Raw genomic sequence first — 18,904 nt, 5'->3', positions numbered from 1 at the left:
TGCTCTCTGTCTCTCTCTCTCTCTGTATTGCTTGCCGCTGAATGCTTGTTGTAGCGGGGTGGGGTGTACGGTGTACTGGTGTACTGGTGCGCTGGTACCTCCGGTTGGGTTTTGGGGAGTGGGCTGCGTGCCTGGAGGGTGGCGAGGCGTACGGGCGTGTTCAGTGGTCAAAATGCGTGCCTGTTGGTCACTCTCTGGGAAGGTAGGACACTGACGTATAAATGCATTTTGTTCTAATATTCCCGTGATCGACCGCCGCTATTAGCTCATGACTGGCGGGTTGGTGACGCCTGCACTTAAGTGATCTCATTTCTAACTATTTATTTCTTTTACTGAATGAGCTGCATCGCAAAGAAATGGTGCCATTTTACACAAGAACTTGCTCTCCCCGTCCCCCAGTGAACCTTGTAGGTCAGGGCGTGTTAGCTCCACTACCCCGTCCTGGGAGGCACCCTGGCTATTATTTTTGTATTGAATGTATTGTAGAGTGAGCGAGCGGGCCGTGTTTTTGACTTGATGGATTATGGATTTTTTTTTCTTCATATTCGTTGTTACAAAAAAAAGTCCCCCGTGAACTGCCATGAAAAAAGGCCACTGGAAGTTCCTTTAAAGAAGAACAAGACAAGCAGGACTCTAATAATAATGATAATAATAATAAAGTACAGTGTGATTTCGTTAAAGCCAAAGCACACGGCCCTGAACATGGTGTGTGTGTGTGTGTGTGTGTGCGTGTGTGTCTGCTTGTGAAAAAATTGTCCCAGAGAATCACCATCTCAATTTGTTGCAAGATAATCATGATTCACATTTTGTACAGATTCATGCAGCCCGAAAAGTCACACTCATTCACACTCGAGTGACACCACATGAGGCCTTACGCACCCTCTTGGTGAGCTGCGTGTCCATCATGAAGTTGTGTACGTGCTTCTCGGCCTTGGTCAGCTCCAGCTTCCTGGCTACCACGGCAACCACCAGAGCGGTGCAACCAGCACCCTGAAGGAGGGGAGGACGAAATGGAGCATTGAGTCAATGGCTACGGAGGAGGAATTGGTTAATTTGACTTTGTAAATTCAACAAAATGAGTGAAGGGACAACACAAATATGAGGAAGAAGCGATAGCAGAGAGGGAGAGAGAGAGGAATAGGATTAGGATGGAGAATTGTGTTCCTCATGTCGCAAAGCAAGCCAAGTCTATTTTCTCTTCCAATCCATCTGGTGTGAGATCCCTCCTCCTATATTGCTCCAGTGCACGGTTGACAAACATGCCCGGTATAGCTGGAAAAAGCATCATGGATTGACACGACATAATGTCATGCAATGACATGCTGCCAATCTTAATTACATGGTGCCAGCCTTGTCGCGGCCTGCAGGAGGCTCAAATTTGGAAAACGTGGCTCGGCTTGTGCAGTACGACGCACTCGGGAAGTGAAGGGGAAGACAGACTTGGTTAACTTTCAAATTAGACGTGTGTTTTCAACAGGGAGCGCTGTGAAGGGGAGAGGAACGAGGGAGGGAAAGATAAAGGCAGCGCGGCGCGATGAGCGCATACAAATGGGAAAGGGAGGATGAATCCAGGAGCCATGGAGTGGGAGGAAGAGGGCGACACAAGCAATGTTAATGAGGTCACATACCTCCTGATAAGTAATGAATTAAGATTAAGCGTGTTTAATGAAAATGTATGGCCTGCATCTCGGAGCCAAAGGAAGACTTTCACAGCAGGCACAAAAATAACCTGCCTGGGTTGAGTCAAATGTAACATTAGTAGCCATGTGTAGCCACTCTATTTGTGTTTATTCCAACACTATGAATAAAATATGACACCAGCCCATGGAGAGCGTTCATCCACGTCAGTGCTTTAGAGGAAAGAGCCCTTGATGAATTGCTGCAGTACAATATGTACAAGTACAGTGTGCGTCTCTTTGCTCTGACACAGCATGGTGCTGATTGTTTTATGCAGCCATCATGTGTGTGTGTGTGAGAGGGGGGTACGCCCACGTCTGTTGGATTCCGGCGGGGTTCCCTGAGCAATCTCCACAGACGGATTGCCGCAAGCCGCTGTGATTTGTTTCACGCGGCCGAGTGTCTCCCTCGCTCGCCCCACCACTCTGCAGCTATCCACCTCGCTGTCAGAAAAGGGGGGAAATACCATCTGTGCCACTGTGCAACATTTACTCACCACGAGTGGTATTGTTTTTTTTAGCTTCAAGCGAGAACAACAAGCAAAGACTTCTGAACAGAAGAAGACAATGTTAGCTTCCTGGTTCATTGTGCGTGATATCATTTTGTTGTGGAGTGGACTGTTCTATTCACCTTTCATAGTGTCACCCATGCCGGGTGACACTATAAAAGGTGATCCAGTACATCTTTTCGCAGGGGTTCCCTTCCAGGACCACCAGTGAATGGTGAAACTCAGCAAGTAACTGATGTCGATTTTTGACACGAGGCTCACTCCAACCCAAACCCTCCCGCTTGCTTGACATTGACGCTTTCTTGCGACTTTGGATCACCAAGAGTGACTCACACACAAACTGTAAGATGATCCCTGAACAGATGGAATCGGAATCCCAATTTACAAGTTATAGATAAGTTTCACTTTTACCTCTCAAACAAGAGCCACTGAAGAAAAGAACACGATCAGTGAGGCATAAACACATAAACATGTAAATATTGTGGTTTTTTTTCTTAACAGTGGTACATGTATGCTGTACATTTTACATGTGCGAATATGTGTTGAGGAATTATTGCCAACTTACCACTCTGTCTACAAAAGTAATAATTATGACCTAGACCAGGGGTGTCCAAACTTTTCCATTTTTTTATTTAAACGATAATTTCTGGTGTATAGCCGCTACTTTTTTACTTAAACTTTGAACCCTGCGGCTTATACAGCAGTGTGGATAATTTATGGCTATGTTCTAATGTCGTGACATCTCCTTTACTTCAGAACTACTACAATTGGTTATATACTGTGCCGCTTGCAAGTCAGTGAGGAAACGGTAGGTCTTTCTTTGGCAGGAGCCAATCTCAAGGGAACTCACGACGTGCTTGTCAATCCACGGGAAATCGCAGGATGTCATTACTCAGTTTAACAGTCTGACTCACGCTGTCATCTTAGAATGAACGCTAAAATCATCCACAGAAACTCAATTCAAGACCCACTAACACTCAAAAGCTAGGTACGGAATATACAAGGCAAGTACCAATACGAGTTTAAATGTAAAAAACATTTCGTTCCAGCACAGCATTTCATTGGTTATTGCTGGTGGGGTGCTACAATGCAGCCTCTGTCCACCAGAGAGAGCCAGGGGGGCTGACATCATTGCAGCGCCCGGGTAGCAATAACCAATGATGCTTTGCTGGGACAAAATGCATTATGGGTTAAAATAGCTGTTGTTGTTTTTTTTTATTTCAAACTCATATTGGTACTTGCCTTGTATAATTCTTATCTAGTTTTGAGTGTTAAGTTGCTGTGTGATGATTTTAGCGTTCTTTGTAAGATGACACCGTGAGTCAGACTGTTATATTAAGTAATGACCTCCTGTGATTTCTGTGGGTTGCCAAGCTCGTCGTGAGTTTTTTTATAGCTCGTGATTGGCTCCTGTCAAATAAAGAGCTGCCTGGTCCTCATGGACTCCTGCACACCCATATTTTATGACGTGGACATGTGCAGCTTATAGTCCGGTGCGGCTTATACACTGTATATGTACAAATTTTCTGTTTCAAATTTTCAAGTTTTTTTCTGTAAATTTAGTGGGTGCGCCTTAAACACCGGTGCATCACGGGAAATTACGGTAACTAACCACAGTAGCTAAACAGACCGCTTCTACTACCTACCTAACTTTTTCAGCGGTACATAAAAGTGAAGTACCAGGCAGTTCTGCAGTCTATAGAAGGTATTCCAGTGAATGCATCTGCAAACTTTGCCTGTGTGACAATATTTTAAATGTACTGCACTTTGCACAAGTTTAGCAGTAGTGTGGAAATCGCCTCCACTTGCACAACAGTTCATCATCCTCCTGCCCATGCAAACCCCTGCACCACCCTCAGGTAGCCTTGGGGCACCGACGGAATCCTTGTGTTGCCATAGTAATGACTTCAGCAATCTTCACTGTATAAACTCATTACAAGGATGCCAAGGAGGCTTTTTATTTCCCCCCTAACCTATCACGCAAAGCACAACCTTTTATTTCCTTTGCTTCTCTGCTCTGATTTCCCTCGTACACTCAAGCCTCACCTTAGTCTCTTGTACCCGCGCCCTCATCACTCCTCCTCTGATGTGCTGTGAAAATAAACCACTCTGGAAACTCTGATGAGTGTTGCCAGAGTGTGCGACAGGGCAGGAGTTAGTGTGTGTGTTAGTGTGTGTATGTGTGTGTGTTTGTGTGGGGGAGTCGTACTAAGAGTGTGTGTCAAGCTCAGTGTCGGTGTTGTGTGGAGGATGCTGCCTGCGGCGGCAAGCATGGGACGTTCAGTATCCACAGCCTCCTTGTTTTGTGACTACGTCTTTACATTTGCACAAACATTTACAATACAATGATTTTACAGTGACATTTGTGGCGTCCTGTATGGGTCGTGGTTAAAATCCTGTGGAAGACATGCCAGCATACGAGGCAAGGGAAATCTCTGGAATCGCTCTACCCGATACGATATAGAGTATATCTCAATTCACTAGTAACGATTCGATGTGTGTAAGGTACCGCTTCTTCAACTGGCGATTAAATTAGATACGATTTACCTCCTGATCACGATGCACCATGGTTCAAATATGCCTAAAATACATTTGTTGCATAATTTACTTTCCTTTGATTAAAAATGAATAAAGCAATTGAAAGTTTGCTTATTTATTAACAAAACTTCCTTTTACATGAGGGCCTTATGCAAACATAAATAAGCAATTTGAATTTGAATATTAAGAAAAAATATAGAAATATACATAGCGGTGCCTTTGTTAACGTCGTTAATCCGATACAGAATGTCCGACTCAAACCAAAACGACTCTAACCAAAGCATATTTTCCCATAGAAAATAATGTAAATGCGATTAACCTGATGTTGGCATCCTTGCGTTTGAATGTGTTGAACTTGACCTCTACTTTTATTGTCCACTCACGATGGCTATGGTTTAAGTCTGCTTATGAAATTAATACCAAATCATAATTAAGCAATATCCGAAGTGCAAAAATACACACAACCAACGATAAAGCCTCATTTTTGGGGAGAATTCCCACTCACAGTGACAGGTTTTCACCGCTGTGCTGTGCGGAGATGATCATACTCTTAATGCACAAAATCATACAAAATACAGTAATCATCAAACTTATTTATTTGTTCATACGATGCACACAGAGCAAAGAACAACTTCCTGCTCCGTTCTCCTTGCATCGTGAGGCGTTCAGGCGCACTTGTAATTGTGAGTGTTAGGTGCTAGTTAATTGTTTTTCATTTTTATGCACATACCCCCTATGACAATCGGTGTACCCCTGGGGGTATACATACCCCACTTTGGGAACCTAGGATTTATAGGCAATTAGTTGCTAAGTCCTAAAGATGTAATGCTTGGAGTGGCAGCCATGTTTTTCAAACCATCTTGCTCAAATTTTGCAGACATGTGCTTGTCAATCCCCTAAAGGTGCGTATCAAATTTTGTGATGATTCGGCAAAACACCCGAAAGTTACAGTGGATTTTTTGTAGAGCAACACAGTATGGGTGCATGTTTTGATTAAGTTTTATCTTCTTGTGTGCACCAAGGGTCTCCAGACATTTCCACCGAGGGGCACTTATAAAAAATGGGAGAGTGCGGGCACAATTTTGATTAAGGTTTTATTTAGTATAAAATTGATACAAAATATATGGTATATATTGCCAACTCCAATTCAGCATTCACACCCCCGCATTTTGCAGATTTTTGGTAAAACCATTCAAAAGCATGCGCTCTCCACTTCTGAATTCCGTTGTTGGAACAGGTAAAATTTGAAAAAGATGAAAGCTAAAAGTTTCTAAGCTGTGTCATGTTTTGCGACTCAAGACCATTTTTCTTTACTGGAAGAGGAGGCAAATGGCTCTTTTGATGCTAAAGGTTGCCGACCCCTGCACTAGTCTGACTAGATAGGACTAGATATATTCTTTGAGCGTGAACTTATAAAGCCTGCTGGGATGAGAGGCGAGACGTCTTCTAAGACAACCCGAACAGTCTAGTTGTGATCGATTCAATGCCCTGAGAATACAATGTTGATCTGGATGAGTGACAATATTCACAGACATCCATCTACGCATTTTCTATGCCGCTTATACTGCCGGTTTGCTGGAGCCTATCCCAGCTGACTGGGTGGACTGGTCGCCAGCCAATCGCAGGGCACATATAGACAAACAACCATTCATGCTCACATTCATACCTACAGTATGGACAATTTAGAGTCGCCAATTAACCAAACATGCATGTTTTGGAATGTGGGAGGAAACATTCAACATTCAGCCAACATTAAAATGTGCAGTGCTAAATTACATGATGTCTATGATGTCCATGATGTCTGCAGTCACAATGGGCTGCCTCACTTGCTTGTTTGACATGCTTTTTTCAAAATGTTGACACATTTTCATCAACAAATCACCTGCTGTGAGCCTTGTGAGGCTACTACATGAATAATTGCTCATGCTCAGTAATTCCCATTCATTAAAATTACATTATAGTGACTTCAGTTACTTGAAAGAAAACATTTTAAAAGCTCCTCGACTGGGAATTTGCATCCTTTTGCTGTATTCTGAGAAAGACAGCGCTCGCTTCACTTTGAGCGCCAAATCATTCTGTCGTTCAGAAAGCTAATACGATTATGTAACATATTAAAAAATGCATCACTCCCAATTGAGGCGTGCCCCCACTGCACGGCGTCTCTTTAGCTGCACACAGCCGCTCATTAGTCGCCGTGTGCTACACGTCCTCTGAGAGCAGCAATCGTAGGTAACATGTTTCATTTGAATCCTATTTCGTCTGCCTGACCTTGTTGGAACCATCATCCGCGACAATTTTTGGCACTTCAAATGACTTGTAAAAAAAAATCCAGTCGCTGGAGAGCGGCAGGGTGGGTTTGAGGTGAATGGAAGCAAAGTGACTGGGCAGGAGAGGAGAAGGAGGAGGAGGAGGAGGTTGGACAGAGAGCAACATGTGATGAAAGATGGACTGGCGGCATGAAGGAGAGAAAGCCAAGCTGAGAGTGGGAGGATGTGACACCCTGAATCGGTGGCACCTTCATTATGTAATGAGGACATGCACACACACACACACACACACACACACACACGCACACACACATTTAATGAACAGTAATGGGCTCTTGTTGATGCACCTAGAAAACTACACAGGAGCAGTCCAATTCCGCACTGGGGTGCCCATGTGACACAAACCGCATGCAATATAATCTGTCGACCTTTGAACGAGGCAAGGACGGTGCCGAGGGGATGCTTGAGAGAGAGAAAGGGAGAGAGAGCCGGGGGCAGTGAATGTACTGACCATGATTCCGGTGAGCAGGCACACTCCTTTGCCACAGTAGGTATGAGGGACCATGTCTCCATAGCCAATGGACAGGAAAGTGATGGAGATCAGCCACATGGCTCCCAGGAAGTTACTGGTCACGTCCTGTGCATCGTGATACCTGCAGGATATTATCACAAAGTATGACATACAGGGTTATTCCCACAGAATGAACCCATATTCGTGACGCATTGCTTCAGTTCTCAAGCATCGTCATGGAATGACTCAGTGACCATTTGAAAGAGGAGTTTTCTAAGTTTTGAACGGCTGTCACAGGGGCGCTATAATCGCGTCGTTCAGTTGATAGTGATCAGGGTCGTATTTAGTCACTTGGGAGCCCGAGGCAAACCCAGTCATTGTGGCCCTCTATATCCTTGTACTGCACTGACAAAACTTTTTAAAAATTTTAAATGTATTTTGTTTTATTTTTGTGGAATATGAGGGCCACAATGGAAAAAAAAATCATCTGAGATTTTGAGAATAAATTCGTAAATTTACAAGTAAAATTATTTGTTTTTAAATGTTAATGTTTGTCATCTACAAACACATGGGAAAATGAGAAAATGTTCCTGTTTCCTGAGCTAGATAAAGTCCTTCAAATCCTCCCGGGGGATTATTATTACCTAACAAGTGAATCATCTCAACGCTTTTACTGTAATTGATGAGAACATTGACCAACATTTAATATAGTTTAGCGCTTTAATACTCACATCTTTGCGATGAAACGCATCGCTCTCTGTTTCATCTCTACAACTACTGCATTCTCTGCGGCTGACACTGACCGTGGTGCTGCTTCTGTGGTCGTGTGTCTGCGTTTGTTGCGACTGTGAAAGGGTTCACACCTTCGATAGTTTTTATAAAAACTAGGGCTGACAAATGATAACAATTTTTGATCAGATTAATCAGTCTCTAACTGAATTAATCATGATTAATCACCATGAGCAGCCATGTCTGAAATATGCCCATTTTTACTGTATTTGATTAACAGAAAGATAAAATGACAGGGCAGGATTATATATATATATATATATATATATATATATATATATATATATATATATATATATATATATATATATATATGTATGTATGTATTAACAGCTCCAAGTGAACTGAATATGTCAACCAAGCTAAAAGATACCACACAAGTCTGAAAATCTATTTGTCTAACACGAGTCTCTTTAATAGTAGCACAACATTTGAATCACACTTTAAACTGTTATGATGAGTAATGAGGGGTTGTGTTCAAAGACAACACGTAATTTAAGGTAAATGTACTTGTTTTCAGTGTATTTTCCAGAATAGTAAATATAGCCAATCGTACAGCCGAATTAAGAGTTACAAAGTGAATTGTAATAAGAATGAGGAAGTGTCGTTCCCAGGATGAACGGACTGGAGACGTGTGTGAGTTGGAGATGCATACAGTATATGATACGGTGTTGCAATTGTACTGCTGTAGATGCGTTCAGGTCAGAGTGAAGTTAGAAAAGAGCGTCAGACCCTGTGTGACTGTGTGGGGACGCTCCACTGTGCTTCCGTAACAGAGAGGTGTGCTTGATCTGATGGGCATTCAAGAGATTCAAGATTCAAGAGAGTTTTATTGTCATGTGCATGGTAAAACAGCAGTTATACCATGCAATGAAAATCTTATTCTGTTCATTCTCCCAAGGAAAAGAAAGAAAAACACAAGAAAGAATAAGAACATAAGAAACATAAACACATATACATAAATACCAAGAAATTAAGCAACAACAGAAGAGACATTAATGCAAGTAAATAATACAAATAAATAAATAAATAAATAAAGTGCTATGAGTGTGTGTTGCGTGTGGCGTGTCTGAGTGCTTCATTGAGAAGCCTGATGGCCTGTGGGTAAAAGCTGTTTGCCAGCCTTGTGGTCCTGGACTTCAAACTCCTGTAGCGTCTGCCTGATGGTAGGAGTGTGAATAATGAGTGTTGTGGATGTGTGCTGTCCTTGATGAGGTTGTGTGTTCTGCGTAGGACTCTAGATGTATAAATGTCTTGCAGTGAGGGGAGGGCTGCCCCAACAATGTTCTGTGAGGTCTTGATCACCCGCTGGAGTGCCTTCCTATCACGTGTTGTACAGTTACCGTACCAAACAGTGATGGAGGCGGTAAGGACACTTTCGATGGTGCATCTGTAGAAGCAACTCAGGATTGTGGTGGACATGCCAAATTTCCTCAGTCTTCTCAGGAAGTACAGTCTCCTTTGGGACTTCTTCAGAATTTGTTGGGTGTTGTGAGACCAGGTGAGGTCCTCGCTGATGTGTGTGCCAAGGAACTTGAAGGTTTTCACCCTCTCCACCTCAGTCTCACCAATAAACAGGGGTCTATGTGGCTCCTTTTCCCTTGTTCTTGGGTCGATGATCATCTCTTTAGTCTTATCTGTATTGAGAAGGAGATTGTTATCACGACACCAAGCTATGAGGTCCGCCACCTCTCTTCTGTATGATGTTTCAACACCACCAGTGATCAGTCCGATGACTGTAGTGTCATCCGCAAATTTAATGATGCTGGTGTTGTTCTGGGAGGCCACGCAATCGTAGGTGAAGAGCGTGTAGAGGAGTGGACTCAGCACACACCCCTGTGGGGTCCCAGTGCTCACAATTCTTGAGCTGGATGTGCGGTTGTGGACTCTGACTGACTGGGGCCTGCCTGTGAGAAAGTTAAACACCCAGTTACAGAGGGAGGGAGACAGGCCAAGTGTGAGGAGCTTATTTGTGAGTTTGTGGGGGCTGACTGTATTAAAAGCGGAGCTATAGTCTATAAATAGCATTCTGACGTATGTGTCCTGGCCCTGTAGGTGAGAAAGGGCTGTGTGGATGGCAGTGTTGACTGCATCATCCGTGGACCGGTTCTGGCGATATGCAAACTGTAGAGGGTCCACAGTTGCCGCCGGGATGCTCTTTTTGATGTGGGTCATGACTATTCTTTCAAAGCACTTCATTACAATAGGAGTGAGTGCTATAGGGCGATAGTCATTCAAGCAGGTCACGTTGCTCTTCTTGGGTACGGGCACTATGGTGGTGGACTTAAAGCAGGTCGGTACAGATGCTTGTGCAAGCGACAGGTTAAATATGTCAGCAAGCACATCAGCTAGCTCTGATGAGCAAACCCGAAGTGCACGTCCTGAGATGTTGTCTGGGCCTGCTGCTTTTCGTGGGTTTGTTTTGTTTAGAACCCTGCGCACATCAGCTGATGTCACCATGAGAGGTGCGTCCTGTGTGCTCCCCAGGTTCAGCCACCCTCTCTGCTCATCAGAAGTTTGGGTGTCAAAGCGGGCATAGAACTCGTTCAGCTCATCTGGAAGTGTGGTTTGGCTGGACGTGGCTACGCTACTCTGCTGTCGATAGTCTGTGATGTGCTGGAGCCCCGCCCACATGCGCCGAGGGTCTGAGGTGGAATAGTAGCCCTCCAGCTTCTGTCTGTACTGTCTTTTGGCCTCTCGTATGGACCTCCTCAGGTCATATCTGGCCTTTTTGTAGTCATCAGCGGTGCCCATGACAAATGCAGTCGAACGAGCACGTAGCTTAGCCCTTACATCACAGTTCATCCACTGTTTTTGGTTAGGGTATTTTCTGTAATACTTGGTGGTGGTAACAGTCTCTATACATGTGCTAATGTAGCCAGTAACAGCAGAAGCATATTCATCCAAATCAACAGTACAATCTTCCCTCCCCGCTGCAGTTTTAAACACATCCCAGTTTGTGCAGCCAAAGCAGTCCTGAAGTACTTGATCAGTTTCTTCATTCCATACTTTAACTGCTGTACTTACAGGGGGAGCTTTTTTGAGAAGTTGTCTGTACGTTGGATAAAGGAATATAGAGATGTGGTCAGCCTTTCCAAAGTGGGGTCTTGGAACAGCCTTCAAAGCACCTTTCATGTTGCAGTAGACTTGGTCCAGGATGTTATTTTCCCTTGTGGGAAAGCTCACATACTGGTAATATTTGGGGAGGACAGTCCTGAGGTTACAGTGGTTGAAATCGCCAGATATAATGAATACAGCGTCTGGGTGTTTGGTCTCGTGTTTATCGATGATGTCATGCAGGAGGCCTAGTGCATTAGCAGTGTTAGCTCGTGGTGGGATGTAAACAGCAGTTAAATACACAGCGCTAAACTCACGAGGTAAATAAAAAGGTCTGCATTTCACCATCAGCAGCTCAATGTCCTGCGAGCAGTGCTTTTCCATCGTCTGTACGTCTGTGCACCACCGTTTGTTTACGTAAACACAGACGCCGCCACCTCTGTGTTTACCAGACGCTAAAGTCCGATCTCCCCGGTAAGCAGCAAATGATTCCAACTTGATCGCCGAGTCCGGTATATCCTCCGTCAGCCAGGTTTCTGTGAAGGTGAGGACACAGCATTCCCTGATCTCACGTTGAGCTGTAATCCTTGCTCGTAGTTCGTCCATCTTGTTTTCAAGAGAGCGGACGTTGGCTAGCAGCAAGCTTGGTAGCGGTGGCCTAGTCGCTCTAGCTTTTAGCCTAGCATGCAGGCCGGCTCGCTTGCCTCGTTTACGCCTCGGATGCTTTGCTCGCCGGGTATTCAGCTCACCGGGGCCGCAGGCTGCTGCGTTCTCCCGGCGCAGAAGAAAGGCAAAGTCTGAGAGGCTAAATGAAAGTTCATGGTGAACCCTGCCGATGTTCAAAAGTGTCTCCCTGTTGTAATGTACTGCGTGAGTGTGTTGAATGTCCAAAATGAACAATAAAATAGCAAAAAATAGAAAAGGGCATGCGTTAATTGCACTAACATATTTAACATAAATAATTCAATAAATTAGTTATCGCCGTTAACGTGCTTCACTGGGGTAACTCTGCTTTATTTTTCTCCAAACAGTGCCAACAAGTTTGTTTTCTACCGTCTTCCTGAATCGATCTGCACACGCACAGTAACATGCACGAAAGAGGAGGGGGGGAGCGGTCAAAACGATCATGATATATTACGCATTTTGATGTAGTTTTAAGCTTGTGAATTAAGACTAAAGCAGTAATATGCACTTCAAATCGAAGATATAATCAGTTTTTATGAGACGTTTGGGGGCCCTTGGAAATCTCGGGGCCCTAGGCAATTGCCTGTGTTTGCCTAATGGTATGTCCGCCCCTGAACGTGATATGCTGATACGCATCTGGGAGAAATTCTCATATCGCATTGTTGGCTGTGCTGCTGGGGGTGGCCACAGTGAACACTTGTAAGACAGGAAATAAAACTTGATTGTGAGTAGAATACTTGTGACTTGGCTGGAGTTTTCTATTGCTTTTCCTGATAATAAATATTGTATCATGAAATCGCTTCATTCTATTTGAATAACCCTGTATTTAAAAGTCAAATGTGTGATAATGATAATAATGTATATCAAAAACAAAGATGTATCTACAGCAGGCGTGCCCATAATGTTGATCGCAAGCTAACGGTCAACTGCGAAGCTAGTGTGGGTTGATCGCGTAAACATCACTTTGTAGATGTCATATGACATCAGTCGGCTGACATTAAGTGACATGAAGACATTTGCTCCCACGCGGCAAAGACTAAATGGTGAACAGACGTCTCAAGCTACACATGGAAATGTAACTTTCATCTATATTATTCTGATTACGGATGTACTAAACCGGCGGTAAGATGCCTATGTCTATAACAAAAGTTATCTGTTTACTGGTAGAGGCTAGTTATGTGGAAAAAAAGTTGTTTAATGGCTTTGCTTTGTGTCCTCAACTCCACTATAGATATGCGTGTTTTCTACACTTCCGTTTGTGAAACGTTTTTTCCATTCAAATTCACATGCCGAGCTCTTATCAAATGCTCTTCTGCCATCTAGTGGTCGCTTTTATGGCTTAAAACTGCTCTATAAGGGACATCCATTCATGTGCAGTTGCGTTATCACCTATGTTTGCCTCTCGCTCAAAAAAACGTAAAGGGATTGGCCGTTCAGGTTTATAAAAACATATAAATACGTAATTGGTATTGAATGACTTAATATGTTGCCTTGTCTTTGGCTGCATTGTCTTTTGCATAAACATTTAATTTCTTGTACATCTGTAATGTTTGAGAGCAAATGCTAACTGGACGTAACACATGAATTGTGTGTCTAATGAACGCTACGTAGCTATTTGACTGACATACTACTCAGGTTATGTACACAAATATTGAGGAATTATATGTTTTTGTCTTTATTGCCGTAATGAATTGAATTATCAATTATTGGATGATATCGATTACTTTGATTACCTGTAAACTCTGAAACTGTGAATGTGAAATATTAATTATTAGTATTTAGTATACTAATTTCAAAGTTTACAGGTTCAATTTCATATATATGTGTTTATAGTAAGAGACAGCTCATGTCGACTGAAGCATGCTGAAAGAGTGTGTGCACCCCTGATATTCACGTACAGCATACATAAATACTTACATTTATAAGTATAGCAAATATACTCTACATGTTTTCTATGTTTATCGTAAGAGGTAGATCTTTGGGACTTGGTCATTTTAAAAGTAGCTTGCAGGCTGAAAAAGTGTGAGCACCCCTGATCTCAAGTAATCCCTTGCCATTTGGTGCCATGAATTTTGCGGCTTAACGGTTTTTAAAAATATATTAATTACTAAGTCATCCCTGTTTCATAGTTAAACAGAGCCTATTAGTAAAAAAATTATGCATATTTAAGCAATTTTTATTTTTTATTTTTTCCTAAATTAAGCATTTCAAAGTATAAAATAGTAACTGAACTATGGAACTAAAATACAAATATAAGGCATTCAGAAGATGCATTCAAAGACGTTGTGATGATGTGTAGTATTCTACACTGGTCACTAGAGGTCAGCAATGTTACATTGATGAGATGACATTTTGTTATTATGTCTACTATTTTGCGTAATACATGTGTAAAGGTGACTGTGGGGGTGTTATTTCATATCTAGAGGGCTCTAATAATGTTAAAAAACATATTTAGAAAGTAATAAACAGGTTTTCTATGCTCAAATGTTCAGTTTATAACTAAGGAATCCTACTTCTCGAAAATGTGCGTATCACGGTCGGGTCTGGAAGTGATTAACTATGATGGAAGAGGGATTACTGAACATACTTCAAAAGACATCTGCAACTATTGTTTGTACTCCACAAAATTTACATGAGATTCCATCCATCCATCTGTTTTCTATGCCGCTTATCCTCAGTAGGGTCGCGGGGACATGAGATTGCTTTTCCAAACAAATTTATTATTTATTTTTTTATTTTTTTATTTGGGAAAGCCTGACCTTTCTTGCTTTTCTCTATAAAAATAGGCCTGTTTTTTTCCACAAAACCCATTTCATTCACCCTCAGTCAGTAATAAAAAAGTGGATGCTTAAAAGAAGCAAAATGCTGAAAATAATTACATTATATTGCAAATGACATCCAAGATTGATGATTTGGAACAGGGCATGACCAGTACCAATGTGATAGTGACTGGGCCCCACATTACACACAGGTCTAGTATCAGGGAAGCTGAGGAGGAGAACAAGATGATGTTGCTTCAGCAGAACAACAGGTGGCCAACTTTCTGCAATCAAAGGGGGTGGGTGTGGATGTCAGCAACATCCATACATGCATTCCCATGGCGGGAATAACAAGAAAACACCTGTCATCATCATAAAGCTCTGGCCTGATGTCGTTTTTGATTAACTCCACAAGACAGCAGTAGCTGCATTTGAGGTTGAATGAGTGGGCAGCATCCAGCAGCTTCAGCTACCTCTGCATGCGCTGTAAAATGTCAGTTGCGTTACTCTGCTGTTGGTGTGAAAGTAATGCGTGTTGCGCTTGCCACCCTGTTGTACACATCAGCACTGTTAATGCTGGCTGAGTAGATTGCTCCCTACTGACATTACTGACATTACAACATTGGCTCTGTTGCTGCTGTGTTGTGAAATATACTTGTTATAAGTGACCATGTGTAGTCAAAGTGAGCTGTGTTTTCCTTTCTACTTTATCATGCACTCCAAACCCTTTAAACTGCACTTCAAATTCAAATTCAAGTTTTAAACATTTAGTTGTTAAATATAATGACTTTTCAAATGTGAGCAATAACAGCCTCTCTCCAATGATGTCCTGCTTCCAATGAATGCCCTGTTCTCTTTGTGGTGAATAAACGCCTAGGCTGTAATTACAGCGTTTACAGTAATAACAATAATAATATCCCTGAAAAATGGCACCAGCACATGTTTATACTTATTTAAAAACGTGAAACATAAATGTATTTATTGACAATTATTGGTCATTATCTATCTGTTTTACTGATGTTTACTTTTTACTCTTTTCACAGTGCAAATGATAAACTTGCCTAGCTGTAGCCGTAGCTCCCATCCTTTATTCACACCAAACTTCCACATCAGGTAGCATCCTGAAACCCTTGGCTACACTGGCACGAGACAGACGTCATTTAGTTTGACTTCCCTGATTCTGGTTGCTCAGAGCAGAGGTTCCAAAACTTTTTACAGACATTTGACCAGAAGCTATGTACCCCCTACTCCTGCACACTTAAAAAATGTTTAGCTTTTAATCTTAATTAACTTGAAATATTGAACATAATTAATTGTTTAAATTATTTTATTGTAATTCTGTGTCAAAAATGACTTTTTTGCATGGTCAAATTTTGATAAAGTTTGACATAAGCACTGATAAATAAATAAGTAATCATCCTACATGTCTTTTACTCCAGTCTGATGTTGGCATCCTTCCTTTCGAATGGATTGGATTTGAGCTTCTCTTTTATTGTCCACTCACGATGGCTGTATTGTTTACGTCTGCATATTCATTTAATACCAAATTGAAGCGGAACGTTTAACAAGCATGATAAAGCCCCACTCACAGTGACAGGTTTACACTGCTGCACTGTGCAGGGATTGGAACACCAATGTAGATGAAATATTCAAGATTAAACACTTTTTATGTACAAAATAATCTTCAAACATACTTTTTTCTTCATATGATGCATAAAGGACGTCCTGTAGTGCTGTTGTTTGTTTGTGCTGTTCTGTTATTGTTGTTGCCTTTGTTGTTGTTGTTGTCTCTCTCTGTATTGTAGCATGTCCCTCCACTCCCCCCTCTGTCTACTTTTCTCTTCTTCTCTATTCCCTCCTGCTCCGATCGGCCGCTCCACAATTTGCATAACAATAAACATCAAATAAAGTCAAATAAGATCTATGGAACAGGAGGAGAGTCGACGAAGTGGGCATCGAAAATAGGAATCAAAATAAAAATATTTGAAAAGTGTTACTCCCGTCTGCTGCCCAACCTGAGTCATACATTGCTTTTTTGCGACAACTTAGTGCTTTGTCTTCTGTGAGGTGAGAAAAAAAAGTAAAAGCACGCTTGTCCTTGACTTCTTGAACGACAGAAATAAGTGGAATCATAACGATAATAACACTAAGAAGGAGAAACATTTTTGGTTTCTCCGAATTCATAAAATGGAATTTTCGATGGAGAGCAGTCGTCATGTAATTGCTTCTCTATTAGAGTTGGGAAAAAAGATCATTTTTCAGCCTGCCACATTTGCCAGAGTACTGTATAACACAAAGCTGCAGCTCTATGACTTCCAATGTCTGTGCTCGACACGCAACATGGTTACCATAGCAACCAACCTGCTGCAGATCACACACAATGTTGTCATGTCAAAAAAAAAGGAGAAAGATTTGTACACGTACATTACAGCCTCGAACGTTTGCTCTATGGACTCATTCTGCTCCGTGAGAATGTCGCCTCGTATCACACGCTAGTTTGTCCCCTTTGTTAGTTTGGCTTGGAGAGGAGAGGGAAGGGAATGCCAATCCATCTTGGATGCCATCCAAACGAGGGCTTCCCACCAGCATGGCACTTACGCATTTAAATAAGTTTATTAACCAATGGATAATTTCACATATTGCCTTGTTTTTGCCCCAGAAGTAGTTCAACACAGAGACGATACACAACTAAATTGGATTACAGCGCTCTGTATGGATTATATTTTTATTATATTTTTAGTCTCATATTATACTAAATGATACAGTTTTACACACAGTGTGTCCCAGAGGTGCCACAATAGTTTATTGGAAGTATAGGCTTGATGCTGGAATTTAGACAGTTTAAAAGGGCCTTTAGTAAACCCTACTGGGAACACACTGTTTTATGTGTGTGTAGCTTTAATGCTAATAAGCTGTGTTTGTCCAAGAAGCGCTGTTGTGTACTTTATCCACTTGTTACATAAACAGTGTAAATCTGTCCAACGTAATAAGTGCCATATACACTCCTGATCAAAATTTTAAGACCAGCTGAAACATTGCAAGAATTTATATTTTATACTGTTGGATCTTAAGGAGGTTCTAAGTAAAGCTTCAAAATTCAAAAAGAAGAAATGGGAGTGAGACAAAAAAATGGATGGATGCATTATTGCAAACAAGCATTAAAGTGAAATAGGCTGTTCATCAGCTGATCAAAAGTTTAAGACCATAGCTCAAAAAAAGCAGAAACCCTCCTAAAATAGAAATAAAATGTTGAAAAACGAAGTCAGTAATGACTGGATGCACCATTCTTGTTAATCAGCTCAAAAATGGGATCCAGGAGGCTCGTGCCAATGTTGCTCCACATGGTGAAGCTTCACGGAGGACATCTACTGTCTGGAACTGATGTCTGTTTTTGTAAATTTCCCTTGCCATCCATCCCCAAGTGTTCTCAGTTGGATTTAGATGAGGGGAACACGCAGGATGGTCCAAAAGAGTGAGCTTGTTTCTCCGGAAGAAGTCATTTGTGAAATGCAGCGCTGTCCTGTTGAAAGTCATTACCACACAGACGAGGGCCTTCAGTCATGAGGGATGCCCCCTGCAACATCTCCGCATTGCCAGGTACCGTTTGACGCCCCTGCACAACCTGAAGCTCCATTGTTCCACTGAAGGATCGTGATGGCGCCCTCTCCACTGTGCCGTGTGGAGAACATCTCAGGTGGGATCTCCTTGTCATGCCAGTAACATTGGAAGCCATCAGGACTGTCAAGGCTACATTTCTTCTCATCAGGGAATAAAACTTTCTTCCACCTTTCAATGTCCCACGTTTGGTGCTCTGCTCTAATTCCAAACAGGCAGTTTTGTGGTGTTGAAGGAAACCAGACCTTTGAGAAGTTTATTGGTTATTAGACTACCAGACGGGCTAAGGATAGTCCCGTGTCTTGACAGACAGCCAATGGACTCCTTTGGCTCAGGCTGGTGACATTTTTTTGGGGTCTACCGCTTGACTTTTTTGTTCCATAACCCTCAGGATCTTTGAAAAAGTTTCAAATGACTGTCTTACTGCGTCTAACTTCAGCAGCGATGGCGCGCTGCGAGAGGCAGCTCAACGATCCCACTGCATTCAAAGAGAGAAAGC

At 42.2% G+C, this 18,904-nt stretch overlaps 1 protein-coding gene across 1 annotated transcript in view; it reads right to left on the bottom strand.

The window, feature by feature from the left end:
- The window catches only part of kcnn3 (potassium intermediate/small conductance calcium-activated channel, subfamily N, member 3), a 145,147-nt gene that overhangs the window by 42,462 nt on the left and 83,781 nt on the right, over positions 1-18,904 (bottom strand). Inside the window, exons 6-7 of the mRNA XM_054780640.1 lie at positions 7,502-7,643; positions 880-990 (exon numbers count right to left, since the gene is read on the bottom strand). Of these exons, the coding sequence (XP_054636615.1) occupies positions 880-990; positions 7,502-7,643 (253 nt within the window). The remainder of the gene's footprint in view (positions 1-879; positions 991-7,501; positions 7,644-18,904) is intronic.

Source organism: Dunckerocampus dactyliophorus, chromosome 7 (genome assembly GCF_027744805.1).
Source record: "Dunckerocampus dactyliophorus isolate RoL2022-P2 chromosome 7, RoL_Ddac_1.1, whole genome shotgun sequence".
NCBI classification, from domain to species: Eukaryota; Metazoa; Chordata; class Actinopteri; order Syngnathiformes; family Syngnathidae; genus Dunckerocampus; species Dunckerocampus dactyliophorus.
Note: the sequence above shows the minus strand (reverse complement) of the source record. Positions and strands in the feature narration are given on the sequence as shown.